The sequence below is a fragment of the Eretmochelys imbricata genome, chromosome 2 (assembly GCF_965152235.1).
Source record: "Eretmochelys imbricata isolate rEreImb1 chromosome 2, rEreImb1.hap1, whole genome shotgun sequence".
Taxonomy (NCBI): Eukaryota; Metazoa; Chordata; order Testudines; family Cheloniidae; genus Eretmochelys; species Eretmochelys imbricata.
The window spans coordinates 181,736,230-181,760,744 of record NC_135573.1 but is presented as its reverse complement, the minus strand read 5'-3'; the positions used below and the strand labels follow the sequence as shown (position 1 = coordinate 181,760,744).

Genomic DNA, 24,515 nt, shown 5'->3' with positions numbered 1-24,515 from the left:
TACAAGAACAGAGCTGAAAGAAGGCGCAGTTCCAGAGGGATGAATGAACACATATCATGTGCATGATTGTATCAGGAGAGCAAGAGACCCAGTGCCCTGAGTGTATGTTTTCTTTTGATTACCAGCTGAAGAACTGTTATTAAGACTGTTGCAGCTGTTGTTTCACATAGGGTTTTCCCCCTGCTTCATTTTCTGAGGTTTTTTTATTTTATTTTTTTATTTTTTAGAGTGGCTGGATAGTTTAGGAAATTGATAATATGGAGTATGTAGATCATCACCTCTAGATTGTTGTTTTGAATCCAACTCAGGTAGGCTGAGTGAAAGATACTACCCTCTGATAGATCTTTGGGGGCTCATGAGTTAATGGTCCAAATCCCAGTAGACCAGTGTCAACGTCACAAAAATGAATACCATCACAGATGACACTAATTGGCAGACTTATTGACAGAGAGATCAAGTATTGTGTGGCACAGATGTTGGACAGTTTTCCTACCCTTAAAGGGAGGAGTTCTGGGTCATTATTTGGACATTACTAGGGAGTCTGCACTGTCACAGTCAGTGCTGTAACTGGTCTGTGGATAGATAAAAGACTTTAGGCTGGCTGTGGCTGTCATTCTGGCATTAGCACCAAATTCACACTTTTATTTAAAGGAATATTTTGAAACCATTTTTCTTTTGTTACTAATACATTTTAATCTAATCTTCTTGCTGTCTGAGTTTTACACAGGTGCTGTTTTCTGTCTTACACTTTTATTTAAAATCTCCATTTGACCAGAGCATTCTTTGTATTGAAATGGTTATGCTTGCAACAGGAAAAAACAAACAAGAAAACAAGTTATGGGAATACTTCTTATTTTTCTTAGAGTAGTATCCCTGTGGGTGCTTCACGTGGCACGAGACAGGAAAGCGCATGTGCAGCCCAAACGGGCCCTGCTAATAAAAACCTCCGATCCTAGGCCCAGGGACGCAGATACACCTAAAGTGGAGCACCCATAGGGACATACATCTTGAAGAACCTCAGTTACAGCACAAGATAAGTAACCCTCTCTTCGTCTTCAAGTAGTGTCCCTATGGGTGCTCCACTTTAGGTGTATTTGTGTCCCTGAGCCTAGGATCTTTGTACTTTCATTAACTTGCTGAGGGCTCTTAGGTATAGAATGGGCCTCCAACTGCCATTCTTTATTTGAAATAGGAAATACAACTCATGGAAATGCTCAGGTTGTTACAGCACGTGGTTCGGGGGTTGGGGGTGGGAGGCATCTTGGGGCCTTGACCAAATTCTCAAAATTGCCTGAAGTGGAGTACCATTAGGAACACACTTCTTGAAGAACCTCAGTTACTGCACAAGGTGAATAACCCTCTCTTCAAAGTCAGGTATTCAAGCAAGCAAGAAATAAGTTCTTGTGCACTGATATGAGAAAACCCCTATTTCCAAAAGTTGTGGCATATTTTTTTTAAGCTTCTACTAACAGTACTGTTAGGTCAGATGACCTGAAAAACAGCTCAAAATAGGGGGGAGAAAAGCTTTGTATCATTAAGAAAAGAGAGGTCCTGGATATAGTTATATTTAGTAGAAAATATTGAGCTTCTAATTAACTTACTGCTCTTTCTTTAACTGCTAATTTTAAAAAAATGTTTCCAGTGTACTTTTTTTAATTTAACAGTGGATGAGCCTTGGTCTTACCTCCGGATACTATATTAGGAACCACAATATTTGCAGTTCACTTGAAATTATATGGTGTTCAGCCCACATTGGAAATCTTGGGAAACTTCTCAGGTTGTGTAGCATAAGGCAGAAGTGAAAAAATTTCAAATGAGGTTGCCTTGGTGGGGGTAACAAGAATTGGAATTTAGCCCGTGGACTTCAGTGTTTAGCTGAAAGGAGCCTGTTTTCTTGATCTGGCAGCATCTGTGCATTGATATTTTCATAATTTCATTAGGGTGGAATAGAAATAGGGTTTGTTTGTTCATGTATGTAAATGAAATTATTGGTGGTATGTTACTGTTTGTTTGTATGAAATCTTTTAAAGGACTTGCTGAGCTAGAAAATACATTTATGCTATATTTATACAATACAATAGGAGTATGAAAAAAAAAAGACTGCTTTTGGAGATAACATTATGTGCTAGACACCCCTGTGAGACACTGATCATCTGTTTATTTAATCTCCTTTTTTATACTGCACTAGCATCCAGATCCTGATATCTAACACCCTGATTCTGCAAACACTCATGGGTTCCACTTTGTGCACATGAATAGCCCTATTGAAGTGAATGGGATTACTCATAGAGTGGTATCCTGGCCTCACTGGGTATGTGTACACTGTTCTAAAAGACCCACAGCACAGCCATAGCTCTCCCAGGTCAGCTGACTTGGGCCCACGGTGCTTGGGTTGTGGGTTGATAAAACTGCAGTGTAGATGTCTGGGCTCTGAGACCCTGCGAGGTCAGACCTAGGGGGACTCTGCTGATCTGAGTCTTGGTGCAATATATTTTTATTGCAGGGTAGACAAACTCCCTGAAGTCAATGACAAAACTCCCATTGACTTTAGTGAAATCAGGATTTCATCCATAATTCTTAAAGTTAAGTATGTGAATAAATGTTTGTAGGATTAAGGTCCAAATAACAACCAGGAGGTATCAAGCACCCTTAACTTGTAACTACCCATTCTTCATGGGAGTTGAAAGCATTGAGAATTTTGCAGAATTTAACACACAATGAGAAAATATCTGTTTTAGATTCGTCTGATTTGACAGATTTATAAATAAAGCAAAATACTTTAAAATAAAAGCAAAACCTCTTCATTATTACATAAGGTCAGAATGTATTATTCAGTGGTATAAAGCCATCCGATGTTTGGTTTACCTTTTTTTTTTAGATAGCTGCTTATTCAGATACCAACTCTGCAGTGAAAGTCTCTCTGTCCTCTATGTTAATTGACTATTAGAAGTTTCTTTCCATGTATGTGTGTACATAATTTGGCACATCCCAGTACTTAACATTTTTGTTTTGAAAGTATAAGTAAAGGATTCATTGTAAGTCACTGGCTTCTCAAGTTCTATATAATTTGTACCAGATGTTCTTTTCCTTAGATAAGCTACTAATTTTATAACTACACCTTTCAATTTGGATATACAGTAGAATTCACTTTTGAACGTATTGGGAAGAATTACGTGTATTTTGGAATAAACTATACCCACTGCTTTATTTTATAATCTATTTCCATTCTCCCTCTTTCCTTTATTTTAACAATTAACAGGCATTTGCCTGCTTGCAGGCTGAGATACTTACTTGTGGATAGGCTGGCAAGAGGGCGCTCGATACGTTTATTAGTATTATTATTATTTATATTTATATTATTATTATAGTGCCTGGGAACCCCAGTCAGGGCCCAGGACCCTTCTGTGCATTGTTCAAACACAGAACAAAAAGGGTCTCTGTCCTAAAGAGCTTACTCTAAATGAACAAGATAGACACAGGGTGGGGAAAGGAGTAAAACACATAAGCAGAGTGAACAATAGGATGGCAGCAAACAGCATGTGAGTTCCTTGATTGATTGATTTATTTACTTACTTATTTTGGGGTTTAGTTAGGAGGGGATAAGCTGAAGAGAAGGGAAAGTGAGGGGAACTGGGAGGGAGAAGATGGTTAGAGGAGTGATTCTGAGGTAAAGAGCTGGTGATGAAGGGGTAGGGTTGGAGCAAAAAGACAATCAGCTCAGAGCAGAGAAAATTTAGTCAAAACTGTAGCAAGTTCTCCAAGGGACTCCCAAGGTCCGTGCTCTGGCTGCTTCTGCCCTACCGGCTGGAGTCTCTGGCTGACTCCTCTATGCAGCTTTTTCCCAAGTCCACTTGTTGGGGGTGAGGAGAGAGACCACTCCTAGTGCCCCAGAGTGTGTGAGTTCTCCCCTTGGGGTCCAGGAGGGTAGTGAGGTGGGGGGCTGTACTTTCCCTCCTCTCCTCCCAGTGCACAGTCCCTACCTTGGCAGGTTCCTCTTTCAAGTATATTTATATTATACCTTCTTAAGTCACCCCCTTCTACTCAAAAACCCCAACCAACCAAACAAACAAAAAACAAAACAACCTCCCCCGCAAAAGCCTCTGAAATAAATAATCAATTACAAAAAACATAAAGGTAAATGAATAAAATTAAACATAAGCCCCCAAATCCTATCTCAAATAGTTTTGCAAAAAGATGTGCCAGAGAGACTCCATGAAGTCAACTGGGAACTTCACTTTTGCTATTTATTTTACATGGAAGGCACATAGTATGGTGATGGGCAACAATATAAAATCCTAAAATACATTTAAAAAACAAACCAAATATACAACAAATCCAAGACTTACGTTGCAAGTGCTTTAGTATTGCCCACATGTAAATGGAACATTTCTCATTTTTTTTATTGATAGGTAGAGCAGCACAGCAACACCTACTTTAGGTATATACTTGGTGCCACTGGTATCCATACATTCACATAAGGTAGAGAACGCCAGATTTGTTTTATTCTTGGCTTTCACTAGCCTGGCTTGTTCATATCCCCTGGCCCAGCCATAGTGGAGACTTCTTACTGAATTGCTTGACATCAGTCTGTTAAGTGAGTTCGTCTGGGTTTTTACCAATCATATCCCTTTTTTCAATCCACTGAGTAGAATCCATCTCTGTCCTATAGATAGTATACAATACCCCTTTGAAATCTTTCTAGTGATACCAAAGAGGTTTGAGGAATAAAACCTTGTGAATGAAAAACTGTTTGCTTGATGATTGTTCTTAAAAAAAAAAAAGAAAAAAAAGAAAAAAAAAGACTAATGTGCACTGCTGTTAAAGCACCCAGATTGTATCACACCTTCAGATTTTTGTAACCTCTTTCTTTGAATGGTTGAAATAACAGCTCAGTCATTTTATCCAAATTCAGCTGCTTATTAACATCGCTGCTACTAGTGGCATTTCCTAGGAGAAATGGTTGATGGTCTGTCTGGTTCATACTAACATCTCAAAAAGCACCATCACAGTTGGTACTAACTGGCACTCTTATTTCAGGGTAAGGTATTCATAGGCTGAAGTCCCAAATGAAAACTTAGGCTCATACGTAATGCAGTGCAGTGCTATGGGAATCTTGAAGTGTTGGTAATACTCTCCTTTGGAAATAATATATACATTAATGCCTGAAGTTTGTAGGCTGGGTGTAGATAAAGATCACTTTTTGACTATGGTGTCCTGGCCTACATTTCATAAAGCAGGTTCAGATGTCCAAGGTGCTGTGCACATTAATTGTTGAGTCTGCTTGTCTACACAGACTCTTTCCAGCTAGTGTTCATCTCATTGCTTTATAAACAGCTTTGAGTATTCTGCATGAAAGCGGCTATGGAAAAATAAATTGTATTCTGAAGTGAAGGGCATTAGAGCTTTTAAAAATAAATTACCAATACTATCAGACAGTCGTATCTGTTCTAATAGTATTTATTTCTAGTGTGCCAATCATAGTAGTTAGGTGCTATATACACAAATTGAACATTAATTCGGCAGAAAAAGATCATAGTTTGTGACCCAAAATGGCACTAGATGTGTAACACAAGATGTGTGACTGGTAAGTTATTTTTAGAAGAGCATGGAAAAAATTATAGTAGGACATAGTATTGAATTCTTTTTCCTTCTCCAAAATGTCTAGTGATAAATAAGTGATCTCTTTTCATAGGAATGAACTGGGGAATCTCTGACATCCTATATTCTCTACTTTTATGCTTTCTATTAGCATAGGTATCAACAAAATCCTAAGTTAATGAGGTGCTTGACCTAATTATCTTCAAACATACTAGAAAGGGGTTGGATCAAGGAGATATTGGTGGTAGGTATGTTGTGAGGAATTAGTCTAAGAATAATTCTCAAAAGAGATCTATGAACTCATGATCAGTGTTTCAGCTTGCATGACTGTTTCCAAACATAGAATGACTTTGCCTTCTGAAGCAGCGTGAGCAAATAGTCTTCCACATAATTTAAGTTTTAATTGTGGGGCACTGTGACAGGGTGTACCAGACCTTTGTGGCCCCTGCTAGAGGTCCCTCTGCTCTGCTACACCCCACCCCAGGAAGCAGTGAGGTGGGAAGAAAAGAGTAGCAAAGATGGGTCCTCCAGGCCTGCCTAGAGAAACTTCATGAGGGCAGCCATCTTGGAAACTAGAGAGACCTGGTCCTCCAAGGGCTAGCAACAGACACCAGCAGGTTCATATAAAAGGAGCTGCAAGGTCTTAGCAGATCAGTTCCTGGCTGTCCAAAGGAGTCTGAAAAGTAGTCAGAATGTAGGGCTGGCTGAGTTTACACTGAGACTGCAGAGGGAGAAGAACCTGAGGATGTTGGCCCTGAGATAGGTCTGGAGCTAAAAGGGCACAGTAGGAAGTGTCCCATGGAAATAGCATCAGAGGGTTGAAGTTGAGCCATACATGGCTGCTGTTTATAGGGTCCCTGGGTTGGAACCTGGAGTATTAGGTGGGTCTGGACTCCCCTACCATCATAGATAAAGTGGCATAAACCCCAAAAGGGACAGAGCTTATTTGAGAGCTGTACCAAAGGGCTGAATTTAAAAGGCCCAGAGCTGGGCTGAAGACCCTAGGGAGATCCAGAATCCTGGATTCTTTAATAATTCTTTAAGGGGTTCATTTGGACTTTGTGACTTAGCCAAAGCATCAAGCCACTAAGGAGCTACCAAGGCTAACCTGCAGGGGACACCAGAGGTGAGAAAGGAGTGGGGTACTACACCCGGCCACTAGGAGTCCCTCAATAGGCTGTGAGTAACACTGGTTGCAGAATTAATCGATACTCAATAACTGTTTGTTTTGTAATGGGTGGGCCCATGTCTCATCAGAATAATTATACTTCTAATGCATTCCTTGATGAAGACTCTTGCCTTACATAAATAACTACCAACCACTGATTTTAGGAAATTCCAGATACCTACAATTCCCATTGACTTCTGTGGAAAATCAACACCTACCAGAACTGGCCTGTGTGACAGAAATAAACATTCCTGTTTGGAGAAAACAGAACTCCCTGTGTGTGTGTGTCTGTGTGTATATGTATATATAATATAAATACACTCAATTTGTTTTGTTCCAAAAGTGATTTTGAGTACGTACATTTAGGAGTAGGGGGTCTAGCTCTGAAAATCAGAACCTTTTAGGTGTCTTAAGTTGGGCAACCAAAAATTGAAGCACCCAAAATTCACTAGTCATTCTTCAAAGGACTAAAGGCAGTGCTTAATTTGTAATGAAAGAGATGCCAGGGATCAGGCAATTTGTTTACTTTCATAACTGATGCAGCAAGCCTAGAGGTGCTGGGACTACAAACTGCCAAGACTAGAGGTGCCAGGCCTTGGCCCTGACAAGCCCCGGCACAAATGAAGTACTGACTAAAGGTGACATGCAGGAAAACCAAGCAGTTAACCTTTGACACATCTTCCTACGTGAATATGATATACAGAAATCATAACAAAGTCTCTTTACTTAGAAATTATTTGGAACAAATCTTGTTGGTATTACTCATGGAGGGTGAAGTCTATGAATTTCTCAGAATATTATAAAAACACTTCTGGAGTCGAGCTTTGCCCTTGCCAACTGTGAATGTGAAATTTAATGGAAGTGTGTTAAATGCATGACCTTGATGTAGAGAATATTTATTCTTGGGTGTTGTTTCTTTTTTACAATGTGCTTCCATTAATAACTTTTTTTAAAAGCAGGGTTCCGCTTTACTGTAGATTGGTTTATTGGAACAGGGTTAGAATTTGGTCAGCCAGAAAAGAGTTCACAAAAAAGGCCATAAATGAAAAGAAAATTATGATCAACTTTTAAACAAATATTATACGAGATGCTATGCTTTTGGCCTTTGCCAGTGCCTCTTTGATCTTTGCCAGCCACTTTCCCATCTTCTACTGCTTTGAGTATGGAGGTTTTGTGAAACCTGTTTTTTTGGTTACCTTTTGGGTGAAGACTTTGTGTTGCTAAAAAACAAGGGGACTATCCAATAATGGGCCTTGTATTGAATTGATGGATTTTTTTCTAGAGGTTGTATGATCAAATGAAAGTTCATGTACTACAGCTGTATTAGTGGCAGTAAGGGACAATGGGGCTAAAGCTTGCTTGCAATCATGAAGAAATAAGGGATGTAGAAAGGCCTCTACTGTAAGTGAAGAAGCGGTTTCCTTGCTTTGTTTGTTTTGTTATGTATGTTTATACAGAAGGTAAAGAAGACATTATCTGAAACAATGAGCAGATAGAAAAATAAACTAGAAGGTAGTTTAGAAATTAGAGAGAAATCACAGTGGAATCTAGGGAGACTGTAGAATCTCAGTTTGCAAAGACAAAGATTCTCATTTTTCCCTCATTGTAAAATGGTTATTAGAAATAACATCCAGGTGAAGAGGAAATAGTAAAATGTGGAAATTACTTTGAGATTTTGGAAAAAGTTCTAAGAACCTGTACTTTTAGAAATTTCCTAAGGGTCTGAGTGAAGCTTCTCAGAAGAACCTTTAAAGACATTTACCTGATGTCTTAAGAATTGTTCAAAGACATTTTCCTCTCTAAGCAAAGGTTTATTTTTTTAATCCTATACATTGAGAGTGAAACCATGTGTGGATCTGGATGAGGATTGCGTTGCAAAGATTCTGGAGACTATCCCAGCTGCTTTCTATATTATTAAGACATCTAGTTCAGAACAGACCTCAACGAGTATTCTCCTTATAACCTTTGCCCTATCTAATTATAGAGATTGGGTTTTGAAACTGAGATTGTCAGTGTAGACATATATTATTTTATGGTAATAAAATCTTTATAATCCCAGATGTTTCAGATCTTGTGAAGCTACATGTTTGCAATTCCTCATCTATAAGCAGAAGATTTTAGACTTAAAAGCTGTTTTTGCCTTTGGTTTCTCTGTAAGTGCTGGGTGGAATAGTGTATAATACATGATGGTGTGGTATAAAGATTTCATTGGCATGTGTTTGAGGGTTGCAACACCCCGAGACCACCCTGCCTCCTTAGGAATTTAAGCCTTTCAGTAATGCAAAACCAGATTGCATATTGTGATTCTCAGAACAGAGTAATTTTTGGACAAAGAAGAAAACATTCTTGTGGCAGGTAGATTTTTAAAAAGCTCCTTCTTAAAACTCTTCAGAGATTTGGCATGTTAAAAGTAGTTCTAGGGAGGCGGATTCATTTATTTATTCATTGAATTCTTTTCTATTCTAGATATTTATTTAGATTTTTAAAACATAAAAAAGTATGCATCCCTTGCTTTGGACATAACTCACAATTATATCGGAAGAGGCTGCCTCACCTCATTGACAAATAAAACATCAAACAATAAGACCCTTTCACTGTAAGCAATGGTAATCAAGCTGCGCTAAGATTCAGCTCATCCCATTCCGCAGATCCTGGGAAGTAGATGAACCTGGTTGTCTGACTGAAAATTTTACAAATGTGGGTTATTTTGAGACAAGTTTTAGAGCAAATTCCAAAGTGGAACATCCCTCATGTAGAAAACCAAGCCAACAGGTCCTTTTCATTTCTATTGAAGGGCTCAAACTCAAGTGAATCAGATGTCATTTGAGGCAGGATAGCCCAGGGTGTAATTCAGATAACCACCGCCCAGACTATTTAGGGTCTATAAGTTAAAACCAGCACCTTGTTTTCTCAAACAGCAATGTGCTGATGTTTGTGCTTATCCCAGAGTACTGGTCTGAAACTCCACTTAGTAAGTGGGATACTTCATTTTGCACTAGCTTTAGTTTTCAAGTGGTCTCAAAATGTAACTCATTACAATAGTGGTAATATTGAAGTATCGTTTTGAAGATAAAGCAGTAGATAACTGTGGCAAGATCTGTATCAGAGAGGAAAAAAATCCCACCCTGTTCATTCAGTGCAAATAAAAGAAAGTGATCTTGCCCACAGCTATTATCTGGGCATCCATGGGCAACTTGGGATCTAATAAGGTACTCACATTGTGCACCGGTTACAAATGGCTGACACACTTTCTCAATTATGGGTGTTGATAGATTTGTCATCTCTTCCAGCTGCTTCCTCCAACCCACCAACATTAGTTGCATCTAATCTAGGTTAAGTCATAGCCCTCATCCAAGCTCATATAGACTCTGAGTTATTCATTACACAACATTAGCCTGGTACGATATGATAGCGTCATAGTGCTGGGTGTCATAGAAAATACATCTCTGCTCCTCTTTCCTCACTTTCACCAGTCTCAAAAACAATTGAACAGGAACGGTGAAAAAACAGATCCCTTTAGTGCCCCTGTGAGAGGGTTCTTGAGGGAAAGGAACAATTGCCTACAGTTGTCGTCTCAGAAAAATTAAAAACAGAGCCACTCTGGATTAATGGGTGAGGTGGTCAGATGTGCATAACAGTGCTGCATTTATCACACAGTGCTGGCTGCGGTTCTGGGTTTGCTTTGTATCTTTGGAATGAGAGATTCTGTGTATTAAATCCTTTCTGAAGGATTTGAAGGAAATACTAGGCTTTTCTTGGTGTGCCCTAGCCACGTTAGGGTTTGAGATGGAGTGAACAGGAAGTGGTAGTGAATGGGAAGAGTCTGACAGGATGTGGGATAGATAAACTAGTCACCTGTGTAGAGGATTATGCACAAGCATTCCTCTCTTAAAGAGGCAGCAGACAGAACTTTCATTAAAGTCCTGGGAAGTGTAGCAACTCCAAAACTGAGTAAAATTGAAATTGGAGTGAATACAGAGCAAAATGCAGTTATGAGTGATGATGGGGCAACAAGTGCAATGTGACTTAAAATTAATGTCCAGTTCTTGAGAGGCCTGCTGAGGCCTCAGAGCACGTATGTAGCTTTTACCCCCACTGTTCATCTTCAGTGACTGAGTGAGCATGTAGATTTTTTTTACCTGGACATATTGCTACTCTGGCGTTGTGCCATCTTTCTGTGGTTGGCTGGCAGTTGTGATGTGGTGACTGTACTGCATGCAAACAGTGCCATGAGATTGAGGTAAAGGAACTGGATGTGACCCTGTTCATACTATATGATTAATGTCTACGATGCTGTTCCTTTCCTGTAACCAATTTTAGAGCATATCAGGGCAGTTCTCACCATTTGGGATTAATATCACTCTACTTTTTGTGAGTTGAGCTTCTTCCCTTAGTGTAGCTAACTGGGTGTCTGCCTCATTACTTGACTTTAGTTAATATAGTGTTTGGACTTGGATGTCTTTGGGGTACTCCATGTAATTTGGAAACGTACACTTTAAAATAAAACAAAAGCAACCAACACTTTTTGTTTAAAATAATTTATATTTGTTGTTTCCTAAAATGCACTATTTCTTCAGTTCCATGTTCACCTGTAAACCCAAAGGGAACACCCCCATCTGTACTGCCAGTGTTGCACATTAAAAATAGTTTTTCTTCACCAAATGCTCACAGCTGGTTGGATTTGTTTTCAGTCTGAAGATACATTGTATAGTATTTGTCCTTTTCACATAGTGCTGAACTTTAATAGGTTGAGCTATCCTAGCTTTCCTTTGTAAATTAATTCTGTTTCAATTCTAATTATACTTTGCACTTATATAGGGCCTTTTATGAAAACATCACAAAGCACTTTACAAAATTAAGTCTAACGACATCCCTGTTAAGTAGGTATCGTCTCTTTGCAGATGAGTAAACATAAGAAGAAAGAGGTTAAGGGCTTGATTTTGAAGAAGTGCTGTGCATTGATTTAAATGGCAGCTGCAGATGGTCTGAAAACCAGCCCTTAGTAGCAATATGTAATGTCAGTAGCTGAGATTAAAATATGTCTTGTAAGTTGTGGCTCAAACCCTACTTTTAGCCTTAGCCACCAGATAATGCTCATTTCCTTTAAATTCAATCTATGTATAGCATGGAAAATCTGTTGCTGTTGCATAAAATTACATTGAAATGATAGGAAATTATCCTGAAGAACGCAGTTGTAAGTTGCATAGATAGAGCCCTTAGGATTCTACACCTTTGTAATCTATATATAAAACAAATATTATTTTTCTCACATTTCTGCAAGGTAATGCCATGCATACATTTGTAGAAAATGGACAGTAGTGTCTGTAATGACAAAATACATCTAATATTAGTAAAATTCCATTGAGTAGTTTCAGGTTTTCCTCTCAGGTTCTGCTTCTAGTTTTTTCCACTGAGTACTGAAGAGGATAAAAATATCATGGCAGTTTACAGGAAAAGGAGCTGATATTTAAAGCAAGCATACACTGAATTTTCTTTTCAAGGTCTGTGTAGTCCAGTATTTTACATTGGTGTTAAAAGTGACATTACCCAACCAATCACATACCAGAGCATCTATATTATTGGTATAATGCTGAACTAGCCCATACTATGCATACAACCCCACCTAATAAAATAAAAACATGGCAGTTTTTTCCATATAGAAATAACTGACATATTAAATTACAGTTTAAAAGAAATAAAATAAATGTAATACTTTTGACTGAGTTCTACAAGGATGTTGGTCAAACAGTGATTAACATCATGTGTGGTATAATCCTCAATATTTACAGTTGGTTAGGGACTATAGTATTACATTAGGTGATGGGAATCAACCTGGGGAGTGCCTTATTGTAGAATATGCATTAAACAGAATTCTCTCTGCACCGACTGAATTTATTGATTAATCCCACTGCCACATGGATTTTAAATTACCTTGACAAATGATAACTTATTTAATACTGTCTGTGACTTGTGTTTATGGAAGACAAAGTTCGTCGGGTCCTTCTAAAGAAAAACAACAATGTGCCAAATGTAATTTTAGTGTGGAGTGTTAAGAATGGTATAATTCTATCTTACAAAAGTGTGTGATTTTTTGCAGATAATAGCTCTAGCAGATGCGGCAGAGGAAAACCAAACCAATATGTTCCAGGCATTCACAAAGTTGAAAAGTGCCACCCAGCTGGTGATTATGTTGATTAGTCTGTGGCAGAAGCTCAGCACTGACCAAGTTGCTATTCTGGAAGCTACGTTTTTGCCATTAATGCAGGATACCCAAGAGCTGGTAAGGATCTGTGAGATTTACTGAAAATCTGGATATGTGGAAAAGTACGAATTGATTAATTAACTTGGTTTTCCCAATGTGTTCTGTAAATGGCCGTTCCTTATAATGGAATGTAATATTTCCCTTCCCACTATACTGTATTGAAAAACTTTATTTAAAAGGGTTGTTTTAAGATTTGCTTGAGTCTACTTTAAATCCATTCTTCCTCATCAACTGCGGTGAAGCCTTTGATTTGAACATCTCAAGGTTTGCATTCTACCAATTAACTTGCAAGTTAACCAGTCCTTGCTTGTCAAACCAAATGGAAATATCCATATATCTAATATAGCTGTATATACATCTATTTAAATGCTGGTGGCAATTGTGATAATAGTTTTGTAGTTTGTTGTTGTTTGAATGAGTTGTAATAGGTCTTATCTGCATTGTGGATTTGCTGCAGTTATAGTCTGTGTCTAGCACTGGAGCAAACCCCTACTGTAAATAGGCAAAGTTGCTGTATATTATGATTTACCCTGGTTTTAAGCTTGGGGTAAGCACCACTTGTGCAGATAGCAGCTTTTTTAGACTGCACCAGCTACATCATTGGCTGTTACTAAGGCAAATCCCCAGCCTACACAAGGCCTTAGATTAAAATAGCACATCCTTAAAAACAGATTCCAGATATGGGAAAATGGCATCTTGTTTTAAAAGACCTACTAAAAAGCATGTTTGAAAATATTGACTATATAGACTATATTGCTGGCATAGAGTAGTCTATATTTCTGTTAATTTTTCCTTTGAGCCTTTGCCTGTAAACAATCTTTGTAGTAACTTCCACAGCAGTCAATTATGACATCACAGGCCGGATTTAGGATTACAATTTCATGTGGAGAATAAACAGGAGAAGGTGAACTCTTGAAAAGAATGTCATAAAGAAAGGGTTATTAGTGACAAATGGAGAAGAAGACCAAGTGAATTTTTAAGGAACAAAGGTTCTGTTAACGGTAATATTCAATATCTTATTAATAAAGCACAGGACAAAGATTTCCTCTTACATGCTACTGATTATGATAAGTGCTTTACATTTTCAAAGCCTTTCACCAGTATCTAATTATTCCTCATAGCACCCTACAGGATAGGTAAATAGCATCATTTTATAGATGAAGATACTAAAAAACATAGATGTTAAGTAGCTTGTTCAAGGCCACATAGAGCCGTAAACAATTGTGTCCTGAGGCCCATTTGTGATTCACTACTCTGTGTCAGCAACTTTTGTCAGGCTTGACATACTCACTGCACCGTTCACACTGATCCCATGATATTTATGTAAAAGGTGATGTAATATATTGTTTGATATCTAATAATACACATGTCATTAATGTCACTGTGAAATGTTTGTTCCAGTTCTACAGGTAAATTATGGATATTCTCTGATATTATGTCCTGTAAACAGACAAAACCCTCCTGCAATTTTGTAACAGGGTTAGGTGTGACTGGGTAGATTGCTGTGTTAGAGCTGCTTAACCCAGTGACACTCAGTACAGACTAGTATGCTGGCTGGCAGCATCCTCCTATGAGAACTACAGCAGCAGACCTTTTTAAGGCACTAAGGGTTACAGAGCAGGCAGTGACATAACCCCTCACTGTCATGTTCTGGATTGTACCCCAGAATGTGACAATATTATCCTGTGCTTTATTAATAAGAAATATATATGGCACAATTTGTTTATATAATAGATATGAGTTACAGGACACAATCTTATTGAACAGTAAAATTCTCACGTCCAGTCCATACTGTGAATATATCATGTGTGTGCAGATCTCTATTGTATTCTGTACTTGTTTAATGTGTATAACTGTCTGAGTGTTCTATGGTTGTGTGTAAACATACAGACCATGCACTAGAAAAGCACATTGCCATTAAGAAATCCATCCTACAGTTTGAAGAGAAGTTTGACACACATCTCTTTTTGAAATGGAGACAATATTGTACAACTCCTTTCAGAATTGAATGGGGAAATATATTTAATGAAAACAGAATGGAAAACTAAAAAAAAAAAAAATCTAAAAATCCATTTGAATATTAAATTGCATACTCTTAATTCACAATTACATTATAATAAGCTGTGCTGATCTATTACAATGTAAACTGAATCCAGGTTTCATTATATAGCCAAATTTTGGGCTGGTCAGTAGCCATTTTAGCAAGCTTGGGCTAAGTTCCAAACGCACCTAGGAATACTCGTTGTTTCAACTAGAAAACAAGTGAAACTTGGTGTTTCACATAGTTTTTACCCCAAACCTGGATAAACAGTGGGCATTTGGGCTTTGGTGTTTGGACTTACTGAAACCTGAAACTCAAAGTGAAAAAGTCAGGGGTGTAAATTCACATGAGCTGAATCAGCAGAAGGTTCCTCTTGAGTCCCCTGAAAGTGGAAACTATCTGGTTTTGCATGCCTCACTTTTATTGTTCCATTAGGGCTTATACTACTGTATTGCTTTGACACACTTTCTGGTACAACATGGGAAAATCTGTTATGTATCTTAAAATAAGAGATACCGCTTTAATATATATCTCGATGTGGTTTTGATATAGTAGTTCACAATTTTCCACGTTAAGATGCAAGACCTCACATATAAATGTTGTGGGGATGTGAATCCTGCAGAGAGGCTGGGATGACAAACGTAAACCTGAAATAATGGGTTGGAAATTTAAAAGAAGCCTTTACTGAACTATTGAAATAATCCCATATTGTAGTTATTATGGTACTACAAAAATCTGAATGTAATTTAAAGAGAAGTTTAGATGTGGGGAGGGAAGCTTCTGACATACCAAGGGTATTTACAGACAGAAGCTCCCAGCTAGTGTTCAGGTTTCCCCACAAGCAGTTGAGTGGACTGTGGTGAAAGAAAGTACTCTGAAGAATTTTTATTTACTCTTCAAACAATTCTACACAATGGTTTGTTGTATTTTTATTTGGGTGGAATGTGTTAGAAGATAGTTTGGATACAATATACCTCTCTAGAATATTTTCTGCTTCTTGAACACGAAACTCAGAAAGTGCTTTTTTAATAAAGGGAAAATGTTTAGAACATACCGTTACTGTAAAAAAAAAAAAAAAAAAAGTTCTTCTAACCATAACGTCAACATTATTCTCATACATGCCATTCCATTTAGAAGAGATTGCTGCTTGTTTTCTGGACCTGCCAGGCACTTCATTTGGACACTTAGCATAAGAGTATTTCAATGTTTCGAGTTCCCATTGACAATAAATAGCTTCTCAGACTAGTAAACAGTTCCTGTTGCAGACTATATCATGGTTCACGTACTCTTAATTGAAGTAAAGTCTGGTTTTGCCACCTACAAAGATATGTCAAAATAAAAAGAATAGTGCATTCTTTGAAAATAAAGTTCCTGAAAACTAAGGTTGTGCTTTTTTTTTGTGCTTTGGTAACCAAAGGGTCTTTAGGTCTCTGAAAATACCTATCTTTTCCCCTTCTCAATCACTAAGGAGCTTTGGGCAGGTCTATATTACCACATAAGTCAATCTAACTTACGTCACTCCGGGGTGTGAAAAAGCCCCCCCTGAGCAACGCAGGTTTCATGCTGTCCACACGGCACTGTGTCAGCAGAAGACATTTACCTGCCGACATAGCATACGCTCCTCTCCAAAGTGGAGTAATTATGTAGATAGGAGAACTGTCCCGTCAGCATAGTGCATCTTCACCAGATGCACTGCGCCGATGTAGCACTGTAGTGTAGACTTTCCCTGTATCATGGCTATCATTATACTTTTAGCTAACTTTATATACTAATACTAAAACTCCATCCATCCAGCCAAGGAGTGCTAAGTGAGATTCTCTTGGACATCTTCTTGAGTGGAAGTAGTATCTAGTTTGGTACTAGTAAAGCAAAACTTTTCTTTGTGATTCCTTCTTTTATTCCATACAACTCCCGACATCTGCTTAGTCCAAGGAACATAACATCAGGATCTGAACCAAATTCAATGAGTTGGCACTAGAATGAGGCTATAAGGCTGTCCTTGCAAGATGCATGTTAAAAATTCAGTGTTATTTGACGTGATAAATTTGCTCGTTTTGTCTGACAAAACAAACAGTGTTGATCTTTCTCCCATTGAAGCTGAAGGCAAAACTCAATAGAGGGAAATCATGGTTGAAATCCATTGAAATCAATAGCAATTTTGCCGCTGGCTTCAATTGGAGTAGGATTGAGCCCATATTTAAGATATTGTGGAAGAACGTATATGCAATTAAGAGTGCTTCAGTTAAAGTGGAGCTCTATGGTACACCCTATTATACTTTAATATATATAATCTATGCTATTTTACTCACTATTTTACAAGTTAAAATGTATTTTTTAAAAACTGTGTTTTGGGGTGGTTTTGAAGGAAAAAAATCTATGACCATAGTATGTTTATTGATGTCTTGAGGTAATAAACATTTGTGGGTTTTTTTAATAGAACTGATGAATATTTTGCAGAGCTATCTCTTTTATTATTAGCTTACTAAAGAGGAGAACAAGAATATGGATTTGGGGGGGGGAATAAAAAAAGAAAGCATGGAGTTATTCTTCCACTGATTGATTTTTTTTTTTATTGTCTTGATTAAATTGATCTGGAGAGAGAGAGATTCTAAACACATTGAGTTTGTGATAGAGAATATGTTTACAATAGGAAATCCTTCTGGGAGGGCAGGATATTTATCCAGGCTAATTTAAAAGGTTCAAAGGGTTCATACAGTGCAGGATAGTTGTGATATTATGGTTGTATGGCGTCTGGATTGAGTGATGACTCAGATGTCTTATCACTACAGTTATTAAAAACCTCTTTGTTTATAAAATTACAAAGGAAAAAATTCTGTCACTATTAACTGCATAATTTTATGACTGATAGAGGACCCTCATAAATGTAGTGGTTTATTTGAACCTAATCAAAGAATAAATATTTTTATGGTTCCCATGATCTTACCAAATAATGTCGTCATAGGAATTTCACTGCACAAAATCACCCATTCTCTATTATAGTCAAATTTGTGATGTTATAGTTAACGTTTGCTAGGCGATGCCTTTTTGATTTTTGCTATCTTTTTTTTTCTTTTACATTTGATATAGCTACCAGCTAAGTTGTTTCCACACTCAACCTTTAATTAATCTCATATTACAGTTTTAATTTGGGGAAAGAGAAATGTTTGAAGGTAGAAATAGTTATTTTTAAAATAGTTGACTATGTTATGTAATGCTGTGAACTTGAGTTAATGATCTTACTGAGTTACAGAGAAAATATGGACACCGTATATGTTAAAGCAGAATAACATGAGGAAAACATTGTGGCAAAAGCAATTATTAAATGCCAAATAATAGTCCTATTGAAATTAATGTCAAATGAAGTTAGAACAGGCTTTGGGTGTAAGTGAGAAAGAAAGAGAATAGGATCACTAATTTGACAAAAAAGCAATCTCCTAGCATTTGTATATGATATAGGCTTTTTGTTTGTTGCGTATTTTTGTTTCTTTAACACAAAGAGCTCCACTTTGTGAAAGGGGATCCCTTCGTGACTGAAAGTTCTCAAGATTAAATTTAAGTTGTAAGTGGATTAATTTTGATATGTACAATTTTCTCAGGGCTGCTAATGTTCAACATTTCTTGATTCCTTCCCCCAATGTTTGCTGCTGTTAAAAACTTGTGGAGAATGATTTAAACTTTTTGGACAGCAATGTTCTTTGCATAACCCTTTTTTTAACCTATCAGGAATCGCAGCTTTGCTGTTTTCACTAATTAGCATATATGTATAGTCCAGACTCTTGAGTTCAGTTGAACTACAGTAAATCCGGACCAAGTCCCAGGGATCTCTTCACCCAATTCATGTCTTCTATAACAACTTTTTAGAATGGAAGAACCAAAGCTGTCATTGTATAGTATAGTGCCATAGTATAGTGAGACGGTCTTTTCCCAATTTTTTTGCACCATTCAGTTTCTGTCAACTCCTCTTTAGTCCTAGTTATTTTAAATTGTATTTCTTTTGTCCATAGGCCTATAGAGATTACTTGTGGTTTTTGCAAATATTTTTCCAGCACTCCAAAGATATATCACTAGGCAGTGGCAGTTGGTAATGTGGGGTTAACAATTATATACCCCAGATGCTGGAATTGCTATCAAAGCAAAGTCATTGTAGACTTTAACATCTTTCTTAGAAGTCTTTTCTTCTTCCATTGATGGAAGCTTATTCAGGGCTTTACATAATTGTTGGCATAAAAGACACTCTAACTTGTCTCTTTTTATTCCTTTTAATCTTTCATATTTGCAGTGTTCAGCAAGACTATGAACTGCAGTAATAAAAACATCCTGGCTCCTCCTACTAAATTTGGTCCTTACATATATCATATTCTGTCTATGTATGAAATGGGCATCTAAAGCCTCTTTCACTTTGGTTTATTCTTTCTTTTCCTCGTCGGTATGGCACATAGGATATCAGCAGCAATCTCACCGTTGGCAAATATCAGGGAATTTACCTGGTATGCTTGTGCTTTGCCAGTTAAACCCAAAGCCACCTGGAATTGCTCAGCTCTTTGGATCCAGTAAGGTCAGTTGCAGGAGTTGCCAAAATTAAATTTCGATTACGTAGCCATGGGCTCCATTGCTGCACTGATACAGGGCTCTGTCTGCTTCATGGAGCAGCTTTCACAGGTCTCCTCCCTGATTTTCCATTTTCCCCACTTACTCACCACTCTGGTAGTCTCTTTGCTTTCCCAAATTCCTTCTTTTAAAAGAGGGATTCACTTACTTCTGACACCATATTAGAGTAAGGATATAACACAAAAAGCCATGCCTTAAGCACTAGCTAGTGAACTTCCTGACTGAGAAGTTCCTACATATATTAAGCTTCCCCTCCAAGACATCATGATTTTCTTTGCTAACTATGGTGGACCAGGCACTCTAACCACTACACACTGTGTATTTGATGTATATATTTGGCAGAAGCTCCGTAGAGGGAGAACTTCACCACTTATTTTGAGCACAATCAGTAAATGCCAATAAATATCTGTAAATCATTCTCTTTCGATAGTTAATTTGCTTCATGAGAAAATGGTACACAATAGAGGTTTGAGTGAGGTAGGACAAACATACCAAGTCAAATGAAGCTGAATTCACTCTGATTCATAACTATGAATTTCATGGACACAGTTGAAAAAGACAAATTCTCTGCAGGGCAAGAAAGGAAGGATTAGTAGAACCCGTGAAATCCTGTGGTGACTTAACCTGTATTACAATACAGTTTCACCTGCTGCTTCCTGCCCTGAAGGGTTTACAAACAATCCTTGCCCTCTTTGGCTATCTCCTCTGGTATTTTCCAGTCTTTTTGTCATTCATCTGCTATTCTCGCTGTGGTTGGTGCGGGGAGGGGAAAAGTATATTTTTTCCCACAAGTTGTCTTGGTTTTGCCTGCTTGCTATAAAAAATATAATTAAAAACAAACTTTTGCAGGCGTCAAATTAATTTGGTATTGTCACAGGGTGGCTGTGACTGGGTTGATTAAAGTAGGTCCAGTTCCCTCAGCCAGAGCAGATGTTCCTGTTTGGCCAGTTAAGAGGGCGGGGCAATATCCAGCTTATAAAAGGTCAGGGAGAGACCCAGTGAGACAGACCTGGTGAATCAGAGCTGGCTGAGTGAGCATCAGGCAAGTGAAAGCTACTAGGGGAGTGTAGAAAGTCCAGGTAGGAAGCAGAAGATGTTTCCCAGTGGAAGGCTGAAAGCAAGGGGAACAACAAGAGGGTTTCATTGGCTGACATCTTCAAACTAGAGCTTGGGCCAGAGGGCTTCACAGGGTTGAAGGTAGGAGTAGCAGCAGAGGGCGATGGCTGCTGGCTGTAAGCTGGAGTGCTGGAGCCAAGGGCTAGAAAAGGCTTAAGATGGGAGTAGCAGTAGAGAGGGGCTTACCTGCTGACATCTCCACGCTAGAGAGCTGAACCCAGGGGAAGAGTAAATGGGCAGAGGGGAGTGAGGGATGCTCACCTGGTTAAGATGACCTCCCAGCAGAGAGGCTGTGGGGGTTCCTGCTATGAAGAGTAGGGTTTCACTCCACTCTTGAAGGGTTGGGGTGGCTGTCTTGGCAGAGAGACAGTAGAGGCCTAATGCCAGGGCGGCATGTCCTGAAAGCTAGAGCATGGTGAGAGATGCTGGGCATGTACATTTCATGGACTATTTGGGCTATGCTGGGGAAATTCTGTACGGTGGTTGTGGGACTCTTTTTATGGCTTACATGCATTGGCCTGTTATATTAAATTAACCCCACAATAGCCATTTGTACTAAGAAAAACTGGATTGTTTGGGCATGGGGGCGGACTCTGAAAGGGGAAAATGAGGCAAGTGCATCTGTCATGCTGCGGCCTGTCAAGGGGGATCATTCCAGGCAGGGCCACCCTATGACAGGTATGTATGTTCATAGTTTTACAAATGTTATTACCAAAAGGGACGATTATGATCATGCAGTTTGTGCTCCTGTGTAACACTGTGGTGCCTGCATCAAGCCCATAACTTCTGGTCGAGTTAGAGCATAACTTTTAGACCGACATCCAGTTTTGATTTAAAGACTTCAAGTGATGGAGAATGCACCACATTGCTTGGAAAGAAGTTCCAATGGTTAATTACCCCTTACTAAAAATAAAAGCACCTTAGTTCTAATCTGATATTTGTCTAGCTTCAGTGTTCAGCCATTGTATCTTATGTCTTTGTCTGCTAGGTTAAACAGCCCTCAACTATCAGAAATCTTCTCTGTGTGTATTTACTTAATAACTGTGATCAAGTCACTTCAGCCTTCTCTTTGTTAAGCTAATTAGATTAATCTTCTTTAGTGTCTGATTTTTACCTAAACTACAGAAGTGTAGTAACTGCTGAATGTGCAATGCACCGTGGCATTTCACAACAATTTTCATCTAGACTTCTTAGTGACATTGCTGATGCATTACAGTGAACAACAATTCTCTTTCCCAGTATATGCTTCAAAAGATCTTCATGCATTTGCAGTCCATAATGGAATCCCTTTCATTTCTATTGATTTCATTTATTTCAAAGAAGTCAGAATAATGTCAATGGAGAGTCCTGTGGATATTTTTTTCTTGACTGAATGATCTGTAGATCCAAGGTAATGTCAGCAGCATGATCTTGTACAGTATATTGCACTGCTGTTTTAAATGAACGCTGGTTAAAATTAGTATTAAAAACACCCCAAAAATGTCCTTACCTATATAATATTTTTAAAATAATTAAAACTGAAGGTACTTTAAAACATAACTTTACCCTTGATCTTTTGCATGCAGTTAGTTTACTTTTTTGCATTACATTAATTGCCGACAATGAAAGTAGACTGGTCAGTTTTTCTTTCTGGCTGTCTCACGCTAGCAAAGTGCTGCAGTACTTTAATTGTAAATATTGCCATGGAATGTTAACATCTAAATAAAATTGGATATCTTTGGCTTTGTTTGAGAAAATAAGATGGAAACATTCTCAACAATCTTGTGAAATTTTGTTTCATGACTGTTAATACACCATGGCTAAGTAGGTCCTCTCTTTTGAGAACCAAAGGCAGTCAGATCTGTTTCCAGAAGGCCATGTTAGAACTCAGTCACCAAGGCACCTGTCTTCAAATGGTCTTCCGTTAAAGGCAGGAATGATTAAGGCAGCAATAGGCTACTGTTTCTTTTGTAGGGTAAATGGCAGGGATTCTTAGCCATCCTTTTGCTTTAAACCCTCCTTTGGTTATTTTCACCTCTTTTTGGGGGGCAGATTTTTTCCCAACAAATGTTTATCTGGCAACGTGTATCATGCATCCCAGTTCACAAAGACAGTGTTGTCTGCCAATGAGGCCAAGGAAGAAGCCAGGTGCTCCCCCCATCTTAGCCTTGCTTTAGAAGATCAGGCAAACATTTTAGTTTGTTAAATGATCCCTGAGATCATAGACAAAATTACTATCACGTATTTTCAGCAAAGCGCTGCCATTTTTACAGATGATACGATGGGAGATTCCTTGTCCTTTCCTGGTCCATGGAAAACATCTTTCTTAATTTCATAAATTAATAATGATGTTAGTTCTCCCTCAAGTGTATGTACAGTTGGCAGGGAGATTGCTGTACGTCAAACAACATCAACAGCCCCAGCAAGACAAAAATTCAATGGACTTGACTCAGCAAATAAAACTAAGAAAACTGAAGCAGTCCTTGATTGCCTGTAAGGATTTCTTGACTTTGTAAAATAATCCCTTCAGTGTTCTTCATGTGACCTGGGAACGTATTTGGGTGTACTGTTCTCTTTGCACTCTCACTCTGGCCCAAGCCAAAGAACTGAGACGCTGCCAGGACCATGGTACAACCTATTTCAATAATTCTGGACTGGATCTTTCAACAAAATGAGATTTCGATATACTCAGAGTCTAGGCTTTCTACCCAGCAGGTGAAGTAGCAGATTAAATTTAGAAAGGGGCACAGGATAGCCCATGGCTACCCGCTAAGCTCCAGGGTAGCAAGAAACAAAGAAAAAGGAATCTAAATATAGCAAAACCCACAAATCTAAGAAGTCCTAGTAAAGACATGAGACCAGTTTGGCATTCTCCTTCACCTTCTCAACTAAGGAAGGCGAGACTATCAGAATCAGAACCAGGAGAGTCAGACCCTGAGACAGTTAAAAACTATGGCAAAAAGGGCTATAGGGGGTCTGGGAATCCAAACATATACTTTCAGAGGATTAAACTGCCAACAGGTAAATGCTTCTCTGAACTCAAAGGGAGAAATAGGGATTCCCTGTGACAGTGGAAAAAGCCATGAAATGGAAATGGGAGCAACCCATTAAATCCAGATGTCTGAGTCGGCAGTGTTCCAAGTTTCACAGGTCCCAGAAACAGAGAAACTTATACATCATGCTTCCTTAAGTAGATGCTGTAGTGATGGTCCAATAAAGAATATTATCATAATAGAAGGGAAGCGATTCCCTAAGGACACCACTGCCATGAAAATAAAAGCTGTCCTGAGATGCATTGTGAGGCCTTAGGAGTATCTTTTCAAGTATCCATTTCCTTCGGTTGTTTCACCAGGGTAAATATATCATGGTCCAACATGTGTTCTCCAAGTCAGGAAAATCTCATCGAGCATCACTGAACTTGTGGCCTCATTTGTGGCAGGCACGCTGCTGGATGTATTGAGTTCTGCAGCAAGATCCAGAGCTACCAGCGTGTATGCATGCAGACCTCTTTGATGGTGGCTACAGAAGCCAAGTAGCACCTCACTTCAGCCAAATTTACCAGCATAAGGCTTTTTGGAAGAAAAAAAAAGATAAATGAGGTGTTAGCTGATTCCAGTGTAAGGAAGCAAAACAAGATAGTTTGTAAGCCACCTACAAAGAAGTTCAACGCACACAGATTATGCAATGAATACAACAGCTGCTTTTGTCCATCTTGGCTCCATTATCCAAAAAAAGGACCAAGG

The 24,515-nt window shown here is 38.4% G+C and overlaps 1 protein-coding gene across 13 annotated transcripts in view; it reads left to right on the top strand.

Moving 5' to 3' along the window:
- BBS9 (Bardet-Biedl syndrome 9) overlaps positions 1 to 24,515 on the top strand; it is a 432,422-nt gene that overhangs the window by 205,214 nt on the left and 202,693 nt on the right. For all 13 annotated transcript variants that reach the window (XM_077811045.1, XM_077811042.1, XM_077811050.1 and 10 more), the window contains one exon: positions 12,864 to 13,046. In XM_077811045.1, coding sequence (XP_077667171.1) covers positions 12,864 to 13,046 — 183 coding nt within the window. The remainder of the gene's footprint in view (positions 1 to 12,863; positions 13,047 to 24,515) is intronic.